Genomic DNA, 20,340 nt, shown 5'->3' with positions numbered 1-20,340 from the left:
AAACAGCCCGTCTCCCGAGGCCTCGTCTGCAGCTGCGAGCGAGTGTCAGTGCCGGGTCAAGACAGCCAGGGGAGGAGGAGAGGTGGGGCCCCGGGCGGGGTCTGCGCCCCAGACCTCAGCCCTCAGCCCCCGGAACCCTTGACAGTGGCCTCAGCAGGGGTACCCCCAGGGCTGCACCCACCTGCCCCTCCAGTTCCCAGAGCCCAGGCTGTCCCATGCAGCCCGGGGAGCCCAGGCCTCCCACACCCTTCTGGTGTCCCCCACCCCAGCCATCTCTTTCCGGAAACCCTGGACCTGTGCAGTGAGCCTGAGCCCCGGGATCAGGGCTGCTTTCGCCCAGGGCTCTGTCTGCCCTCCAGGCTGTGGGTACGGGCCCCCGCTGCCCGTCCAGCCCTCTGCCGCCCCTCACCTGCCGCCCTCCCCCGCACAGGTCTCCTGGAACACGGCCGGAACTGGTCGGCCATCGCCCGGATGGTGGGCTCCAAGACGGTGTCCCAGTGTAAGAACTTCTACTTCAACTACAAGAAGAGGCAGAACCTGGATGAGATCCTGCAGCAGCACAAGCTGAAGATGGTGAGTGTCCCCGCTCCCACCCCGCCCCTGCCCTGTGCATCCCAGCCAGACCTGTGGGCCAGACCTGCAGCCCGGGAGCCTGGGGGGGGAGGGGTCTGACGCCAGCTCTCTTGCCCAGGTCTCAGCCCCTCGAGCTTCCCGCTCCGTGGTCCCCCGGAAATGCTGCAGGGGTGGGTCCCTGCCGTAAGCATCCCTCCTGGGTACTGCGATGCGCAGGCCCACCTCTGCCTCCCCACCTCCACCCCCAGCACTCCTCGGTCAGACACCTCTGAGGGCCCGTAGTGCCTCTGAGGGCTCAGGGCAGGGAGGAAGGAGCTCGGTGGGCCAGGCACTGACTCCCCAGGGACTCAGGGCTGTCAGCGCGTTGGAATGAAGACCCCGAGGCAGAGGAGCCCTAAGTCAGCATCTCCCGCACTCCATTTGAACCCACAGTCTTAGGGCCACCCTGGGGGAGGAGTGGACAGGTCAGGCAGCAGCCGGCCCAGCCCTGGCCTCAGGGGATTGAGAAGAGGCATGGACCTTCCCTCCTCCAGGAGCACAGACGGGGCAGGCTCGCCTCACTGAGCCCGTAAATGGTCTCCACGGAGAGGCCGCTTCCTCCGCAGCTGTTACTGGGAAGCGAGGGCCATTTGGGGGTGGCTTGTTTTTTTTCTTTTCCTTTCCTTTCCTTTTCCTTTCCTTTTCTCTCCCTCCCTCCCTTCCTTCTTTCCTTCCTCCCTCCCTCCCCCCCCTTCCTTCCCTCCTTCCTTCTCTCTCTCTTTCTCTCTCTCTCTCTCTCTCCCTCCCTCCCTCCATCCCCCTCCCTTCCCCCTTTTGGGCACACTTGTGACATGCCAAGCATTGTCACCATTTCAGATCTGGGGAAACTGAGGCTCAGCCAGGCTCATAAACAGCTGACTTGGGCTTTGCACCCACAACTACATGACCTGAGGACGCATGCTTTTAATCGGCGGGCTGCATATTTCCTTGTAGATATGAAGGTACAAGAGGGGGACGCACAGCTCTCCACCCTCGCCGTTCCCCCTGATTGGGCTGCTTATGCTGGGTTTAAAGTATGTGCACCCTGTCCTGGGAGGCTGAGTTGCTCCACCATGGAGCCTGCCTTGGTCCAGAGAGGACGAGCAGGCTGCCGAGGTCACACGGCATGGCAGGCGGGCCAGGGACAGGATCACCCTCTCTGAACACTCCTTGAGCACTGTGCAGAATTTAGGGGCACCCCTCCCCAGCTCCCCACCCCCACCCCAAGCCTCCTAGGCCAGAGGGCGACGCTGTGCCATGGCCCTGTGGTCAGGGCTGAGGCTGGCCGCCAGGTCTCCTTCAGCCAGGCCCCTGCCTGTGCCCGTTCCCCGTGGTGTCTGCTTAGGCTGTGCCTCTTGCCCCTTCCTCGCCTGCTGTGCAGTTGGTTCCCGGTGCTCCCCGAGCTTCAGGCAGGGCCCCCTGAAACACAGGGAGCTCTGCTTTTTTCTAGAGCTTTCAGGACTCTGGTTTCGGCAGGGTGGAAGCCTCAGTGAGGGCCAAGGCCAAGGAGCGCCTGTCCGTAACACTTGCTGAGATCCCGCAGCGCAGATAGGATCCAGCTCAGTGATGGTGGTGCTGGCCGTGGTGGTGGTTGGATGGGGGCGGGATGTCAGCCTCTACACACCAACTCAGGATTAACTGGGCTGGGAGTGCGGCCCTGAGCATCGCCCCAGGGACAGAGGGATCTTCCTGCTTCATCCCCTTCTCCCTCTGACCTGTCCTCCCTGCCTCTCCCCTCCCCCCATTCCCTACTCAGCCCAGCCCAGCCCAGCCCAGCCGGTGCCCACACACCAGCCCGCTTCGCCCAGGCTGTTGGGTTACAGGTATCTCCTCTCACAGCCTACTGGCCCCCACCTCACTTTCCAGGTTTCCTTGGGGCACGGCCCTGCTGCGCCCCTGGGGGCCCCGAAACTTGAGAGGGTGGGTTGGGGAAACAGAGATGCCAGCCAGGTGGATGGTGCAGCCTGGGCTCCAGGGCGAAAGTGGGGTCAAGCGCCAGCTTCATGACTTGGCACCTGTGTGACCTCGGGCAGCGGCTGTACCCCGTGAGCCTCAGTTTCCTCATCTGTAAAGTGGGAGAATGATAGCCTTTACCCCGAGAACTCAGGTGAAGAGCGAATGAGTTACCACATGTAAAGGACTGAGTGCCTGCCAGAGGGGGGCGCTCCATGGGGGTTGGCTGCTCTAACTACTGGTAGTAGTATCAGTATCATCATTATTTTATTTTAAAGCCACTGACCCCATTCTTCTCAGGGGCATTCAAGGTGCTCTCTTGAATAATGTGTGCAGAAACAGCCAGGGTGGGGACTGTGGGCCCAAGACACCCAGGTTCAAATCCAGATTCTGCCACTTCCTAGCTGTGTGACCTTGGGCAAGTGGCTTAGCCTCTCTGTGCCTCAGTTTCCCCACTTCTGAAATGGGGATAATTCCCACCTCAAAGAGCTGTTGTGGGAATGATTCGAGTGAATGGGTGTGAAGTGCTTAGAACGGGGCCTGGCACGTCGCGAGTGCTACTAAGAGAGAGCCGTAGTGGCATCATTGGTAGCAGAGGTGGTGGCATCAGTAGTGATGTGCCCATGGCCGCCAGATGCCTGGCGGCTTGGGTGCCGTGTCTCCCTTGGTTGTTAACTGGGTGTAGAGTATGCCTGTCCTGGATTGCCTGAGCGATTGATTAGTCGATGGATTGATTCATTCACTCACTCATTCAAAGAGGCAGCCGAGCACGATGGTATGGAGTAGGGCTCTGGGCTAGAGGGCCCACACCCCAGCTCTGTGGCCTCCTGACTGTCGCCCTCAGGTTCGTGACCTCAGCACTCAGCCTCAGCTGCCTCCTCTGTAAAAGGAGGTAAGACCCAGACCCACCCATAGGGTTGCTGTGAGCAGCAGAGGCTTCCGTATTTGTAAAGGGCCAGCCCCGGCCCTCGATCTGTGCTCAGTAAGTGTTGGGCGTTATCCTCATCACACACTCAGCCAGCCTTTATTGAGCGCCTACTATATGCCAGCGAAGCAATGGCAGGTGCCCCGGGTGTACGTGTGGGTGGGGTTTCCTGCTGGGCAGAGGAGCTGGGTCTTTCTTTAATGGACAGTGGGAGCCATTGAAGGTTTGTGAGCTGAGGGGCGACCCAGCGTGGGCCGGGCTCGGGGTGGATTGTGCTGGTCTGAGTGAAGTGTAGCCAAAGCTGATGGAGACGGTCGTCCTCCTTGTCCCCAGACTCTGAACATGCCGGTGGCTGGGCAGCATCGCTGGTGGGCCGGGGGGGGGGGGGGGCGTGAACAGCAGGGGGACCCCGAGGCCCAGGTTGGGCCCCTCCCCCAGACCCCTGAGGTCGCCACCATTGGCCCCGTCCTCAGGTGAAGATGCTGAGGACAGGAGGGAGACACCGCAGAGGGGGTTTGAACCCAAGTCTGTGGGGGCCCCTGGCTTCCCTTCCTGGACCCGTACCTGTATTACTGGACGGGGCTCCCGCGGAACTCAGCAGAGGCTGGTCCTGCTGGGAAGCAGGGGACCAGAAGGTGGGGGCCGGTGGGCCGCGTTCTGAGGCCAGCAAACAGGGGAGCCTTGCTTGTCACTTGTGGACGAGAAAGGGCTGTTGGGGAGAGTGGGATGGGTTCTCGTTCCCTGCTGACAGCGAACGAGCGGACTTAGGTTGAAGGCTGCGGAGAAAGCTCAGTGAGGGATGGGGGGCCTGTCAGCCTGGGTCCGTCAGTCCTTACAGTGGCCACCCATGGTGCCTGGGTGAGTTCCCTGTCACTGGAGAATGCAAGCAGTCCTCACAAGATGCTGTCCCACACCCTCCAGACCCTGGGAGGGAGACAGGTCGTGGTGATTCCTGCTGGCCGGGCCCCGTCTGGAGCTCAGGAAGGCACGTCACCCTCGGCCAGTGGAGGAAGCAGCGGGGGAAACAGAGGGTCAGCGGGTGTCCCCTCCTGCCTTGCACCAGGCCTGGCCCGAGCGTGGCTACGGGCGACGTCAGCAAGAAGCAGGATCGGGCGGGCAGGCGGAGCGCGTCCCAGAGTTATGTAACATTTGGCACCAGTGACTTCTCCAAGGTTTTCCCTCCCCCTCCTAATGACCGAAGGTTACCCTTTTCTCCCATCTGTGAATCCAGGCTCTCGGGCTCAGCTTCCATGTTTCTCTGTCTCTGTCCATCTCAGCCCAGGCCCCACCTTGCCTTGTTTTCCTCTGTTGCCTCTTGCATCTGAGGCTGCACAGGCCTGCAGAGAGAGATGGTCAGACAGGGAGGTACTTGAACCTGACCTGCATTGAAGTCTGGGCTTCTTGACCCACGAGCTGTGTGATCTTGGGCAAGTGTCTCTGCCTTTCTGGGCCAGCGTCTTTGTCTATCAGGTTCATGCATCTAAATTAGTAGTTACAGAGTGTCCCTTCTGTGCCAGGCGCTGTTCCAGGTGTCCTGGGAATACAGCTGAGAACAGACAAAGATGCCTGCCCTTGAGTTAATTGTAGTTCTAGAGACAAATTAACTCACAGATAATTTCAGATTGTGGTCTGAAGATAGATGAGGGATAGTAGTAGAAAGTGATTGATGGGGAATGAGATTAGCTGATTTTGACAGGGTAATCAGGGAGGACCTCCCTGAGGAGGTGATGTATGAGCAAAGCCCTGATGGAGGTGGGTACGTGAGTCATGTGGGTGTCTGGGAGAAGGCTGTCCAGCCAGAGAAGTGACGAGTGCAAAGGCCCTGTGGCCGGGGCATTGTAAGCCCATTTGCACAAGAAGGGCAGTGTGTTTGTAACAGACCAAGGAGGGTGAGCGAGTTAGAGAGCTGGGCGGGGTTCAGATCTAGATCGCACTGGACTGTATGGAGTGGGGAAGACTTGGGTTTTATATCAAGAGGTTCCGGGAGCGTCTGCAGAGTTCGAGGTAGGGAGTGGCATGCTCTGATTCGCAGAGTAGACGTGCAGATCCAGTGAATTAATAAGTAAAGAATGCTTGGCCCACAGTAGGTGCTTAACAGACGTCAGCTGTAACTACCAATACTACTATCGCCAGCATCTCCTGTTCCATACACATGCCCCAATCTTGAGGTTCGGGGCCGCATGTGGAAGGGTTTGGTATGATTCCTGGGACACTAAGTCCCAGCCTCTGAAACCCAGAGCCGGGGGGATTCTGGTGTTGACATCATTACTCACCCCACTTGGCCTGAGGTGGCCTGGGCTGCTGGCTCAGAGAGACCTCAGGTTCCCAGCAGGACGTGCATCCCAGCCAGGCCCATAGGAGCCCCCGTTCCCTGCGAGGCTCCGAGCATCCCCCCACCCCCCGGGCAGCCAGTCGCCTGCCTCACCCTGCTCCAGCACTCGAGTGAGTCCCTGTCTGCTAAAGATAGATTGGGGAAGAAGGGGGATCCCTCAGCTGCACCCACAAACCCACAGGCCACACAGCTTTCTCATGCCCCCCGCGAGCTCCAGCGGGGGGCCCTCCGGGAGAAGCTCGGGGTTTGGGACCCGGGTGCGCCAGCCCCCAGAGGCAGGCGGATGGTGGAGCTGGGCGTTCCCACAGTGGTCCCGTGGACATTCGGCAGGGTGGGGCTGTGGTCCTGGCCGAGTGCTGGTGATGGAAACCGTGACTAACGGGCAAACAGACATTTCCCTCTTCCTCCCCGAATTCTGAGCGGCTGCACCCCGAGGTCCCCCGTTTGCTCAGGAAGAAGGCAGGACAGGAAGTGATCCCACCCCCCAGGCAGGGGCTGGGGACCACTGAGGCTTGCGCCCAGCCCTGCGGGGTGAGGGGCCAGGCTGGGCAGGGCCGGCTGGCGCCTGGAGGTGATGGAGCATCTGCCCGAGGGCGGGCTGTGCTGTGTTTTCACTCACGCACGGTGATGGTGGCTTTCTCCTGGGGGCCGGGGGATTGGCGGAGGGGAGGTGCGTTAGTTTCCTGTTTCCTGTAACAAGGCACCACAGACTGGTACAGGAACGTATCCTCTTGCAATCCTGGAGGCTGAGAGTCTGAAATCAAGGTGTCGGCAGGGCTCCGCTCCTTCCGAAGGCTCCAGGGGAGGCTCCTGCCCTGCGCTCCCCGCTTCTGGGGGTCCCAGCTTCGGGGGGTGGCCTGCAATCCGTGACGTTCCTCGGCTTGGGGGTGCATCCCTCCCCTGGGTGCCTCCGTGTCCAAATTTCCCTCTTCTTCTGGGGACACCAGTCCTTTTGGATTTAGGGTCTGCCCTAATCTAATATGAACTCATCCTAATCACAACTGCAAAGAGCTCATTTCTAAGAAGGGTCACATCCTGAGGTTCGGGTGGACGTGAACTCTGGGAGGAACCGAGTCAGCCCAGTGTGAGGGGCTTCGCTGGGAGCTGCTGGCATGTCTGGGAGCGTTTAGGTTCCATCTCCTTCCTCAGGGACCCCAAAGGGCTCAGGCTGCGACCCCTCCCGTCACACCAGCTGTACTGGGGCGGGTCTCCTCTTAGGGACCAGTCCACTCCCCTGGGAGCCCCTGGTCACCTCGGACCCCCAGCACACTCTGCCTCCACATATACCCCGACTCTGCCGACCGTGTGTTCAAGCCCTGGACGCTGCCCATTCAGTCACTCAGTAAGTCAATCAGCACTTTCTGGCTGGCTCAGCGTGGGGCTAAAGAGACACCCTTCTGGAACCCCCGGCCCAGTGTGGTGCAAAGACGGGAGCTGTCAAGGAGGAGTGATGATGAGCTGGGGGTGGGTGCCTGGCCCCATGCGTGGGGAGCAGGGCTTCTGGGGACTGGGGGAGGCGTGGAAGGAAGTGAAGGGCTGCTCAGCGGAGGCCTTCTTTCTGTTCCTTGAACCACCCAGCTGGTTCCACCTCTGGGCCTCTGTACTTGCAGTTCCTTCCACCTGGACCACTCATCCAGAGCCTTGCCTGGCCAGCTTCTTCTCACGACTCAGACCTCAGCTCAGATGTCACCTCCTCCGAGAAGCCTTTTCCTTGTCCCGCCCTTGCATTCTCACCCCACCCTGTCTGTCCCTCTCAGCAGCCATGCCCCCACCTCTGAGTCGTCTTTTTAATTGATGTGTTGATTGCTCATCTCCCCGACTAGGTGGCCTGTGGGGCAGGGACCCTGTCTCCTCATTCGTCGTGTATTCTCAGCCCCTGGGGTGCCGTGTAAAGACTGGTGGGGTGAAATGACATGCTGCCCAAGCTAGCCTGTCCACCAGGGCTCAGCTGGGGACAGATGAGGCTGCAAGGAAAAGCTTCCTTCATTCGTTCTCTCCAGTGTACTGACCGTGCCTGGCAGTGTGTCCTCCACAGGGTGTGGCCACTGCTCTGGCTAGGACAGCTGGCAGGGCTGGAGCGATCATGGGGGGCTTCCAGGCAGAGGCAGTCCTTCCTCATCTGTTCCGGAAGGATGTCTGGGCAGCCTATAGGCCAGGTTGCGCCCCAGGTGTATCTGGGGCATGATGGAAGAATGAAGCTCTGGGTAAAAATAACCACTGGCATGTCTGGCCGTGCAGTGGGGCACGAGGGGGGAAGGGCACCCTCAAGACCACGTGGATGGGATCACTGTCCCTTGCAGCTGTGGCAGGCCTCCGGCACCAGGAGTCCCCGGGCTGACAGCCCAGGCCCTTGCCCTGGCCCTGACCAACTGCTATCCCTGTGCCCTAGGAGAAGGAGAGGAACGCACGGAGGAAGAAGAAGAAAGCACCAGCTGCTGCCAGTGAGGAGGCTGCCTTCCCGCCCGTGGTGGAGGATGAGGAGATGGAGGCGTCAGGCGTGAGCGGGAACGAGGAGGAGATGGCGGAGGAGGCAGAAGGTGAGGGTGGGCGGTGGGAGCTGACCTCTCCCAGAAATGCCTGGGTGCTACCGAGAAGGAGCCTGGACGCCCCAAGAGGAGAGCATGGTGGTGATGGTGGTGATGGTGATGGTGATGATGATGATGGTGGTGGTGATGATGGTGATGGTGGTGATAATGATGGTGGTGGTGGTGATGATGGTGATGGTGATGGTGGTGATGGTGATGATGGTGGTGATGATGGTGATGGTGGTGATGATGATGGTGGTGGTGGTGATGATGGTGATGGTGGTGATGATGATGGTGGTGGTGATGATGGTGATGGTGATGGTGGTGATGGTGATGGTGGTGGTGGTGACGGTGGTGGTGATGGTGATGATGATGGTGATAGTGGTGGTGATGATGGTGATGATGGTGGTGATGGTGATGGTGGTGATGGTGATGATGATGGTGATGGTGATGATGATGGTGGTGATGGTGATGATGGTGTTGATGGTGATGGTGGTGATGGTGATGATGATGGTGATGGTGGTGGTGATGGTGGTGATGATGATGGTGTTGATGGTGATGATGGTGGTGGTGATGATGGTGATGATGATGGTGGTGATGGTGGTGGTGATGATGATGGTGGTGGTGATGATGGTGAAAATGACAGTGATAACGATGGTGACAGTGGCAACAATAATAATGGTAATCGGCATCTCTGCGCCCACAGGACACTTGTCCATTCAATCCTCCTGACCCCTGTGAGTTCAGTCTTGTGCTTGGTGACCTTACACGTCCAGGTCGCATCCAGCTCTGGTGACGCCTATGACCTTGCCCAGCACCTCTGGTGTCACATTTTAGAAAAAGAAAGTTTATTTTTGAAAATGGTTTTTTTTAAATTTTTTTAACCACACTGTGCTGCATGCGGGATCTTAGTTCCCCGACCAGGAATCGAACCCGCGCCCACTGCAGTGGAAGTGCGGAGTCTTAACCACTGGACGGCCGGGGAAGTCCCTGAAAATGGTTTTTTGGCCTGAGATATTATTTTACAAGTTGACTAATATAAGTGCAACCAATACCGTTGGTCGATAAGTGTTCAGAAGTGATATAATTATGCTTCATTTCACTCCCGAGTGTCTGGATTTGGATGATGAACTGCACAGCCCCCGCTTTCTGTCCGCAGGCACTGAGGCTCAGGGCAGTTACTCCAGGCACCCCAGGTATCACACAGATGCATCGTCTACCCTGATCTTAGATGAATTCTCCCACCAGGTGAGGGCTGCTAGAGAGAGCGAGAATCAGTCCTTTAAATTGCACCGGCCGTTTGGGCCACTTCTCAAAAGGAGGATTTCTGACTGCACGAGATGGTGGCCTAACTTCAGAGCCCGGCCCCCACGTAACCTGCGGCTCCGCCGTGTAATCAGTGTTTGTAGACTCGGGAGTTACACCAGGCTGCCCGACACCAGGCTTGCACCCCTGGTCACTGATGAGTCTGCCTTTGGCCCCCGCCCCTCTCTCCCTTTTCCTTGGTCTACACCAGCCCTCAAGGCATGACACCCCTGAAGACCCCAACCCCCGCGTAGCTGAATGTCTCTGCCTCTCCTTCCGCCATCTCCCTGGCCAGAGCTCCCCAGCGGGGCCTCAAGTTCTTGGTGAAGGGAACCTTTTCTCCTCCTGTCCGTGCCAGGGTTCCTTCCTGTCCCTCCTATCTGCCTGTCTCTGCATTTAAACTCCCAAACTTCTGCCAACGTGTGAGGAAAGTGTGAATCACCCCCTGGCTCCGTGAACAAGACATGCAAATAAACTCAGGCTATACCAGCCCGCAGTGTATTCACCAGCCTGAATCCTGCTTCCTGGTTGAAAATGGAGAATCAAGCCATTTGGTTATTACTGTCTTACACTGGGGATGGACCTGGGGGGGTGAGTCTGGCCTCCTTGCCAGCCTTGGGTCTTTCTAGCCCGAGTTGACAGAGGCCTGACCAGTGTCTGATGGGAGGCTCCAGACCCCTCTGCTCTGTGCATTCTGGGTCTTATGTCTGTAGCCAGGAAAAGGGAGCCTAGGGAGCAGAAACCCAATCCCCTCATTAAATATCCATCCGGGCAGGAGGCAGGCTTGGTGGGAAAGTTAGAGGAAGCCAGTCTTCGGCTCAGCATTAAAAGCAGAACAGGCGCTGCCCAGTGAGAGAACTGTGCGGTGGTGAGCTCCCTGTCACTTGTAGGGTTCACACAGCCTATCGAGGATGGGGAGAGAGGCATTCTCTGCTGGGTAGTGGGGCGGGGGTGCTGGTCTGGCTGAATCCAAGGCTTCTGTGACCACCTGATGGCTCTGTGCACATCAAGGAGGCAGTTTAGAAGATCCTGCCCAAGGCACAGGGTGATGTTCCCATCTTACAGATGAGGAAACCAAGGCCCAGGGAGAGGAGAATCACTCACATGGGGTGTCACGTAGCTGGTGGACTTGGAATCTGCCAGTCCAGCCGGCATTCGCTGCGTAACTCTGTCCCTGTGACCAGGATAGGGGAAGTGAGGTAGGTTCTGGGTTAGGGCCTGAGGTCACCACGATGGAACCTTCTGGAACACCCCGCCAGCCCCAACTGCACTGCAGACCCCTCCCTGCACGGGGCAGGCAGCAAGTGCCTTGTCGTATCCAGGGGGGAGGTGAATCCAGGGGAGGGAGGAGTGATCCATTTGGCCCCGTAGTGTCCCTAGTAAAGATCGTGGTCATAAGAGCAACAGCCTTGAGTTATTTCCTTTAATTGTCACAACAGCCCAGTGGGTGCTGTCATCACCCCATTTTACAGATGAGGTCACTAGGCACAGAGAGGTTACCCAAGGTAACCAGTTGGCCTGTTTGGGGACCAGGATTCAGACTTGTCTGGAGTGCTGATTCTCAGGCCCCACCTGGACCTACTGAGTGAGAAACGTTTTGGGCGTGGGCCCAGCCATGTGAGTCTTCATGGCCCTCAGGCTCTCTCGGGTCTGAGAACCCCTGACGGAGACAGACAAGCCTCTGGGTAAGGGAGAGAGCCAGGCGTGAACCGCCCTCTTTGTAGATGAGCACACGGACTCTGGGGCGAAACCACTTATCCAGGGGACCTCAGCGCTGGCCCCCTCCATCCTGTGGTCTGATGACGTGAAAGGAGGGACTGACATTGCCGGAGTCAGAAGGCAGGGGCAGGAACCGGTGGTTAGGGACACAGGATGTTGGGGTCAACCCCCTCCTGCCTCCACGCAGTGTGGCCTGGGGCAAGTGACTCAACCTCTCTGTTTTCTCGTCTGAAAAGGAGAATGGTGATCACCTCCAACTTAGAGGTTATTGAGGGTGAGATGAGTCGTGTGTGTGAAGAGCTTTGCCCGGAGCCCAGCACCCACCGAGCGAGCCCTGTGTTGCTCTTGTTGGGATTATTATTTCTGGAAGGGATGGCCTTTGCTCTGGGCCTTAAAGTGGGAGAGGCCGGGGGTCTGGAGGCAGTGAAAGCTGAGGGAAGCGTTTGTGCAGGGCACCAGCAACCCCTGCTGACCCGGCTCTGCGTCTGAGGGGTGAGACGGGGCTGGGCAGCCCCAAGGGCCTCTCCCCCAGCCCTGCCCACCTCTGAGGCCAGCACCTCCCACCCCAGGACCCTGGAACCAGTGACTTGTCCAAGGGCACCCAGGAGTGTTCAGGGGTGAGGGCTCTTGGGACAGGGCTGTAGGTCCTCCTGCTGCCTGCTGGGCCCTGGGCCCCTTTCCCAGCCCTGCCTGGCCACCCAACCTCCCACCCCACCTGCTGCTCATGTCACCTCGCTTCTAACCCTTCTCTCACTTCCTTCCAGCCTTACACGCCTCTGGGAACGAGGTACCCAGAGGGGAATGCAGTGGCCCAGGTACGAATGTGGCCAGCTGGCCGTCGGGGGCGGGGGTAGGGCCTGACCAGGGCGGGGGGCATCCCAAGGGGGCCTTTTCTCTATGAGGGGCCCCACCTCTGTGAGCACGCCTCTGCCTGTGAGCACCACCATTTGTGCTGCCGCCACCTCTGTGCCCCCTCCTCCGCGCAGTGTCTGTTCCCCATGCCGTTCCCAGGCTCAGTCGTGCAGATTAGTGTGCTGGCTTGACTGCTTGGTTGATTTTTCATTAGTGTGTTCACCTGCAACGCTTACCCAGTTTGATTTCCCCAACAGGAAGTGGGGAGGAGGGGGGTTTCGGATGTGCCCATTTTGTGGAAAATGGGGAAAATTGAAACCCAGGAAGTGACAGGAGCGGTTGTTAAGCCCAAAGAGCCAGGCCTGCCTGGAGCTGAGGTCCCCTCTCCCTTCGTCTGTACACACGTTCAGTCATTCGATCGATACGTATTGTGCCCCTGCTGTGTACCAGCCCTGTGGGAAATGGCTGGGGGATGCAGTCGGTGTGGACCCTTTCCCCGGGGGCTCCTTCGAGTTCACTGGTCCCATTTTATGTCATCGTGTTATGATGACAGCAGGGGTGATACGACAGCAGACAGTTACCAGGTGTCACCCTGTGCTGTCACAGCCCCTGTGGGGTGGGAACTGTTCTCCCCACCCTACCGATGGGGAAAGCAAGGCTGGGAGGCCACCGGTGTTACCACGGCCAGGCCACCAGCCGGGGCAGAGCCAGGGTTTGCAGCCCAGATGAGAAAAAGGAGACCCCAAAACAAAGGCCTGCAGCCCTGGCCGCCCCCAGCCTGACTCTGTGGGGTGCGGGCCGCCCACCCGGGGGGTTGGAAGTTAACAGGTTGCTGGGCTCCAGGGTCAGCAGGTGGAGAGGGCGGCCAGAGGAGGACAGGGCACTGGGAGGGGCCGGCGGGGGCGCTGCCCAGGCGTGTGGGAGCCTTAGGGCTGCGTGGTGTCAAGCGATGGGGTCGCAGCGCCCTGAGCTCCTGCCTGGAGCTAGGGCATGCAGTCGGGGCTGTCGGGGGGCCGTGGGGAGGGCCGGGCCTGCCTCCACCCTGAGCCCCCGGCACCGCTCACTCCATCTTCACTGTCCCCGTACAGCCACCGTCAACAACAGCTCCGACACCGAGAGCATCCCGTCGCCCCGCACCGAGGCCGCCAAGGACACCGCGCAGAGCGGGCCCAAGCCCCCGCCCACCCCGGGCGCCGATGCGCCACCTCCTGAGCCCCCCAGCCCGCCTCCTGAGGACGCCCCGGCCCCCAGCGAGCCTGCCCCGGCCCCCGAAGCCGCCTGCCCGCCCACGACCCCGCCGGCGCCCGCCTCACCTGCCGCGGCCCCTGCTGTGGTGCCCAAGGAGGAGAAGGAGGAAGAGGCCGCAGCCGCCCCCTCGGCTGAAGAGGGAGAGGAGCAGAAGCCCCCTGCGGCCCAAGAGCTGGCAGCCGACGTGGGCAAGACAGAGGAGCCCGGCGAGGCGGCCCCCTCGGAGCCCATCAAGAGCGAGCGCGAGGAGGAGGCTGCCGAGGAGGGGCCCGACAAGGCCAAGGGGGGCGCGGAGGCCGCAGCCGAGGCCACGCCCGAGGGGGCGCCCAAGGTGGAGAAGAAGGAGGGCGGTGGCCCTGGGGGCAAAGGCCCCGCGGCCAAGGGCTCGAGCGCCCCCCAGGACAGCGACTCCAGCGCCACCTGCAGTGCCGACGAGGTCGACGAGCCCGAGGGCGGCGACAAGAACAGGTGAGTGGCTGCCCAGCTGGCGGCTTCGTCATCTCCTTCCGTGGGCTGCCCGGCTGGTGGCTCCGTCGTCTCCCTCCGTACACGCTTACTGATCGCCACCTGTATACCGAGACGGCAGCGCACGAGGCCACGTCCACGCCTGCCCTCGGAGGGAGGGGAGGCCGCCACTGAGTGGTCCGGACGCAGGAGCTCCGTGGTGGGAGAGGGCAGCGTCGGGGCCTTGGTCCCCCTCAGCGGTGGCCTCTGAGCTGAGCCCGGACGGGGAAGGAGGAGCCACAGGGAGGGCCAGGGGACGGCGTGCCGGGCAGCGTGGGTTAGCGTCCAGAGCCGCCGCCACAGAGGACCGCCCCCCAGTCAGAGCGTGGGCAGGGCCGTGCCTCGCGAAGGCTCCTTCCTGCCTCGGTGGCGCCGGCGGTTCTTGGCTCGTAGACGCGTCGCTCCGTGGTCCCGTGACGTCCTCCCTGTGCGTCTGTGTGCCCTAATTGCCCTTGTGCTCTAAGGACGCCAGTCCACTGGATGAGGGTCCCCCCTAAGGACCTCATCTTAACTTGGTCACATCTGCAAAGAGCCTGTTTCCAAAGAGGTTCACGTTCACAGGTACTTGGCTGTTTGGACGTGAACATATTGTGGGGGACGCAAGTCTCCCCTCAACACAGTGGGAACAGCAAGTGCAAAAGCCCCGGGGTGGGGCTGAGCCTGCGTGATCCAGGCCCTGAGTGGCGGAGCGGGGCGGGGGGTGGGGGGGCAGCTTGGAAAGAGGCAGGGTCAACAGACCGGCCCACCTCGTGCAACCCTTCTGGCTGGGTGGGCGGCTGCATTTTGCCCTCAGAGGGAGAGAGCCTGAGAGAGTTGGGGTATGTCTGCCTCAGTGTGTTGGGAGGGGCGGGGGGTTAACGGGGGCCACAGGGGCACAGGGATACGTACGGGTTGGAAGGAGGCAGCAGCCGTGTCCCAGGGGCCGGTGAGGCTGGTGCCGGTGGACACGGGGGCAAGTGGCAGATCCCGGGATCCTTGCTGGTTCCTCTTCTGCCCGCGGAGGGTCCCCGAGACCCCCGACGAGAAGCAAAGCTCGTAGACCCCACTTAGGGCCAAACGTGGGCAGCGGAGGGCAGAGCTGCGGAGATCTGCTCCGGCTCACGTCTGGGCGGCTTGAAGAACTCAGCGAGGCAGGCCGGCCAGTTTTATTTTGACTGAAAACAGTGCAGTCTGTTTTCTCTCCTCTCACGTCTCTCGGAAAAGTTCTGGGCGGCACGAGAGGGAGGAAAATCTGACTTTCAAACCCGACCTGTTCCCCAGGAGCCGTTTCCTCTGCCCCACAGTTCACCTCGGGGCGTGCGAAAACGGCAACTTCTAGAACGTTTCGTATGAAACGAGGACTGACTTGGTCAGAGCTCTCTGGGTCCCCACGTGGTCCACAAAAGCCGGTGAGCCACGTCGTCCTCTGCCTCCTGCGTCCGGGGGTCCCTGGCGGGACCCTCACCCCGCTTCTGTGGCCCTTTGATAAGCAAAGGCCTGGACAACAGGTTTCTGAGGGCGCAGAGACCCTGAGCTTCCTGCCCAGAGGGCGCAGCTTGGGAAACAGTGCTCGTGGCGGCTCGGTCTGCCCGGGAGGGCCCTGGGCCAGGGTCTGGCCACTCGGCTCACTCTTTGCGCCTGGGTAATGGGGTCAGGGCGGGCGGCTCCCCACCCCACTCCTGCTGGCCGCGGGGACAGAGTCATGGAGACACATGTTTCTGCTCTTAGTGGGGAGAGCGCTGAGCTCATGGGACAGCCACGCTGATAAGCGGCCTCCCGGAGTCTGTGTTTCGGGTGCACATGGCCTGACGGGCTGGACGGCTCGGCCGCTTGGCCTGGGTCCCGACAGCCCCCCGCACCTCTCGGGCCAGGCCTGAAGCCCCGCAGCCTACTTTCAGCGGCCCCCCACCCCAGCCCCACCCAGGGACGTGTCCTTCCCTCCCCGAGCTGGGTCTGGCTTCCATCCACTCTTCCTGCCTGAGCGGCCAGCATTCGATCCCTCGGGAGCAGGGGCCCTGGGCTGGGAGTCAGGACACCTGGTTTGTCACGCCCTCTGTGACCGAGGCCATTCCCCCGGCCCCAGGGTGAGGCTGGACTCAGGCCAGCCTCCTGACCTCTTCCCTCCCGGGCCACAGCCACACAGGGCCGGGCAGGCGCCGGAGGACGCAGGCGAGATGCGTCAGAGCGCGCCCTGGCAGCCAGCGCCTCCCGGGAGGGCCGGCGGGATGGGTGGGCCCCCAGGCGACCCCCGGTCCTGGCCTCCTGCCCACAGCCCTCCCTCCCGCCTGGCAGTCCCGGCGCAGTGAACTGGGCGTCCCTGGACAGACACAAGATGCATCTCGTTCTGGCCCGTGCCCGGACGACTTGGGGAGGGAAGATCATATCCTGCTTTTACTCTCCCTCACTCTCTGCCAGGCGGCTCCACCTGGGAATCTTCTTGGCCCACAGCCAGAGACACTGGCTTTGATTGCAGAGCCTTGAGCTTGGCGGGCCCCGCCTGTTCCACTTCCCAGAGAAGGTGCCTGGGCACTTGCCGGCAGGGCTGGGCCTTCTGAAAGTCCCTTCTCTGGACCTCAGCGTTTTCACGTATAAGATGGGTGTGGGTATCCCGGCTTATGGGCTTCTTGTCAGGATAATGGAGTTACGAGCCAGCCTGGCACTTTGGAGCTGCCCTCCTTTGCAGCCGCTTCAGGCTGCCCGCAAAGGTCACTCCAGGAGGAGGCTGGAAGGCGGCTTCTTCTGCTGAGCCCCTGGAACTTTGAAAGAATGTAACAGCAATTTCTCCTCTATTTCTTTATTCCATAAATGATTAACTGGGCACCAGTGTGTGCCATTCTGGGCTCAAGGGGTGCCGGGAACAGGACAGACGAGGTCCTGGCTCCAGGGAGCTTACATTTTAGTGAGAGCGACTAGTACGGAACTGGAACAGTAATGGAATAAAGGGAATGCTCGTGTGATAAGTGGATGATGGAGAGATTGGGGGTGGGGGCAGCGGGAGGGGCAGTCAGGGAGGCCTGTCTGAGGAGGTGACATTGAAGGATGATCAGAACACGTAGTGTGAGACATGGAGGGAAAGCCAGCAGTGGGAACAGCCAGTTCAAAGGTCCTGTGGCCACATGAGCTTATGTTCGGTAGACAGCAAAGAGGCCTGTGGCTGAGTGTGGAGCAAGTGAAGGGAAGAGGGGAAGGCAGGAGAGGAGGCCACAGAGGTGGGCAGGGACCTGGCCCGACCTGGCTCCACAGGGCCCCAGGGGTCGAGGTAAGGAGTGCACTTTTATCCTGGGAGCACAGGGGAGTAACATGACTTCGTCTGTGTGGACACCTATCCCAGCAAAGCGATAACGAGAAGCTGGGGAAAGGGGGCTCAGCAGAGAGGGGGCTACTGCTGCAGGACCCAGAGTCCCCTGTGGCCCCTCCCCTCCCCCAGCCCTGGTCTTCCAGGGTGGGAAGAAAAACCACAGGAATGGGAAGGTGCCCGAGCCGCTCAGCGCCAGGCGCCGTTCTCGGGGCTTCCTGTGTTCCACCCACAGGACAGTCCTCGGAGGGAGCCACTGTTCTCATACCCATTTTACGGATGAGGGGAAACTGGGTGAGGCACAGCTGGTTAAGTCATACGGCCAAAGGTGGGATTTGAACTGGGAGCCAGAGCCCTGAATATGGGGTGGTGGGCGGGACCCTGGCTGCTCTCGGCCAAGTTGCTGGCTTCCCCCGCCTGTCCCGGGTCATGTGCACAGTGCCAGGCTCCGAGAGCCCCTACCCTGCCCAGGCCTCCAGGGAGGAAAATAAAAGCCCTGTCTTCCAAGAAGACAAAGGAAAGAGAACAGAGGGAGGGCGCTGCCACGAGGAGGCCCCTGGAGGTGGTGCTCGCCCACCGTGGACGTGGGATGAGGGGGTTGGGGGCCACGTGAGCACCAGGCATCTTCCCGCTCCCCAGTGGGGGGAGCTCAGGACCCTTGGGCTTGTTGAGGACCTGAATCCAGACCGTTGTTCTTGGATGCCGCCCTCTTTTTTTTTTTTTTTTTTTTTGCGGTACGCGGGCCTCTCACGGTCGTGGCCTCTCCCGTTGCGGAGCACAGGCTCCGGACGCGCAGGCTCAGTGGCCATGGCTCACGGGCCCGGCTGCTCCGCGGCACGTGGGATCTTCCCGGACCGGGGCACGAACCCATGTCCCCTGCATCGGCAGGCGGACTCTCAACCACTGAGCCACCAGGGAAGCCCCGGATGCCGCCCTCTTTACCGTGAGCTGTCAGGCTGTCATCTCGTCAACTGTGAAGTGCTGTGCCCATGGCCGCAGTCCCCACTGAGCTCCTGCCTTGCTGGGTGAGGGTTGGGGGGACTCAGGAAATCCTGAGGGGTCTGGACCTCTGTGCTCGTACCCACCCCCCCAGCTGGTGCCTGCTGAGAGCATTCGAGGGGCGACCCCTGCCCCCTCCAATCTGACTGCCCCCTGTCTGGACGAGAAGCCACCGGGAAACCGAGGCAGGACACAGGTCTGAGTAGGAGGTCCTAGTTCGCTGACAGAGTGAGACACAGACACTTTGCTTATTTTATATGTATCATAAAAGCATATTTTGTGTCCCTATAAAATTATATTTACAAAAATATGAAAGTTTATATTTTAACTTTAAAATCTGCATTTTAGAGTAATTTATACGGCAAATAATAGTATAACATTATTACTTTATTGTTTGTAGAAAGAGTACAGTTACTATAACGAACCCTTGGTTTCATGGCTGGCAAGTAGTATATTCTTTATGTTTTCCTTGTCACAGCTTTACTGAGACATAATTCACGAACCACACAGTTCAGCCATTGAAGTGTGCAGCTCAGGGCTCTTAGTACATTCACAGAGTTGTGTAACCATCACCACTGCTTAATTCCAGAACATTTTCACTGCCCCAAAAAGAAACCCCAGACCATTAGCAGTCATTGCTCATCCCCCACCTGCAGCCCCCGGTCCGCTAATCTCCCTTCTCTGTCTGTGTCCATGGACTTGCCTCTTCTGGGAATTTCATAGAAACGGAGCCATGCCGTGTGTGGCCTTCTGCAACCGGCTTCTCGCGCTCAGCGTCGTGTCTGAGGTTCATCCATGTTGTAGCCTGTGTCAGCCCTTCGCTCATTTATGGCTGAATAGTATTCCGTTGTGTGTGTGTGTATATATATATCTCTCTCACATTTTGTTTATCCATTCATCTGTTTTTGGCCATTTGGGTTGTTTCCACCTTTTGGCTCTTGTGAATAGTGGCTGCTGTGATCTTGTGTGAACGAGTGTTTGTGTGGGTATATGTTTTCGTTCTCTCGAGTATATGCCCAGCAGTGGAATTGCCGGACCCTATGGTGACTCTGTGTCACCTTTTGAGGAACTGCCAGTGTTTTCCAAAGTGGCTGCAGTATATTCCTTTTAAACTTAAGTCTACAGATGCAAGTTGGTTTAAACGGACATTGGTAATTTGTTGTGACGGGTGTGTGGGGCGGTGTTTGGTGACAGTTGAAGCTGGAGGTGGGGAATGCAGGACAGGTGATAACATCAGTTCTCAGACCTGGTCAGGGTGCCTTGGCCCGAGGGTGGTGGGCAAAACGGGGCTGGGCCTGAGTCCGGGGGAGCAGGGACGGGCAGCCACAGCAGGAGAGGCCTCAGGTGGTCCTCAGAGCGCGAGCAGGGTCTGGAGAGGTCGAGAGAGGTGAGGACGGCAGGGGGGGTGAGCCAGGTCGGGAGGACCGTGGAGACCAGCTGAGCACAGAGAAGTCAGGCCGACCTCTGCGCCCGGCGCCACCTGCGTGCCGTGGGCAGCGCCAGTGGGCGTCGCCGAGACTGACTCCGCTCAGCTGAGTATGTGGCAGATGCGGCCGGGGGTTAGCGCCCTCGGGACTGGCTTGTCACAGGTTGTGGTCCCGGTCACAGGCCATGGTCTCACTGCAGAGAGCAGAGGGCACCTCAGCTGCACATCACCCGTCTGTCCTGCTCCATCTGCAGGAAGCAGCCGTGTTCTGCTCTTTGCTGGGTGTCCGGCAGCCAGCACTGGGTGGCGTGAGCTGCGTCCTGGTGGTCATGGATGTTACCTGGAAGGCAGTGGCTGTGCTTACAGTCTGCATGTGGCATCAGCCAGGATGGTCACAGTGCACACCAAGGGCTGTACCAACAGGACCCTCTGGCTTTGGGGGCCTGGCCTTCGTTGTGCCCTCTGGCTGAATCCAGCCCGCAGCCAATGCCTTTGTGTGTCCCGTTTGATCATCTAGCCAGCTCCGGCGCCCTGCAAGCAGACATTGGATTCTGGGTCTCCAACCATGCACCCCAAGCACAACACCAGGCCTGCTGTGTATTCAGCAAGTGCGGGTCACAGGAGGGAACCGAGAGCTGGGCCGGAGCCAGGCAGCCCCGGTGGGTGGGTGAGGGGTTCTGAGGCTGC

The 20,340-nt window shown here is 59.9% G+C and overlaps 1 protein-coding gene across 49 annotated transcripts in view; it reads left to right on the top strand.

Annotated features, from left to right (window-relative positions):
• NCOR2 (nuclear receptor corepressor 2) overlaps nucleotides 1–20,340 on the top strand; it is a 227,924-nt gene that overhangs the window by 170,707 nt on the left and 36,877 nt on the right. For 44 of the 49 annotated variants that reach the window (XR_007471850.1, XM_049698364.1, XM_049698340.1 and 41 more), the window contains 4 exons: nucleotides 431–573; nucleotides 8,191–8,338; nucleotides 12,115–12,165; nucleotides 13,291–13,918. Coding sequence is in view for 48 of the 49 variants with exons in the window: in XM_049698364.1 (XP_049554321.1) it covers nucleotides 431–573; nucleotides 8,191–8,338; nucleotides 12,115–12,165; nucleotides 13,291–13,918 (970 nt within the window). In the remaining variant the exon portion in view is untranslated. The remainder of the gene's footprint in view (nucleotides 1–430; nucleotides 574–8,190; nucleotides 8,339–12,114; nucleotides 12,166–13,290; nucleotides 13,919–20,340) is intronic. The other 5 variants (XM_049698373.1, XM_049698371.1, XM_049698376.1 and 2 more) reach the window with 1 other exon arrangement.

This window comes from Orcinus orca, chromosome 15 (assembly GCF_937001465.1).
Source record: "Orcinus orca chromosome 15, mOrcOrc1.1, whole genome shotgun sequence".
NCBI lineage: Eukaryota > Metazoa > Chordata > Mammalia > Artiodactyla > Delphinidae > Orcinus > Orcinus orca.
This window is presented reverse-complemented; position numbering and strand designations above follow the sequence as displayed.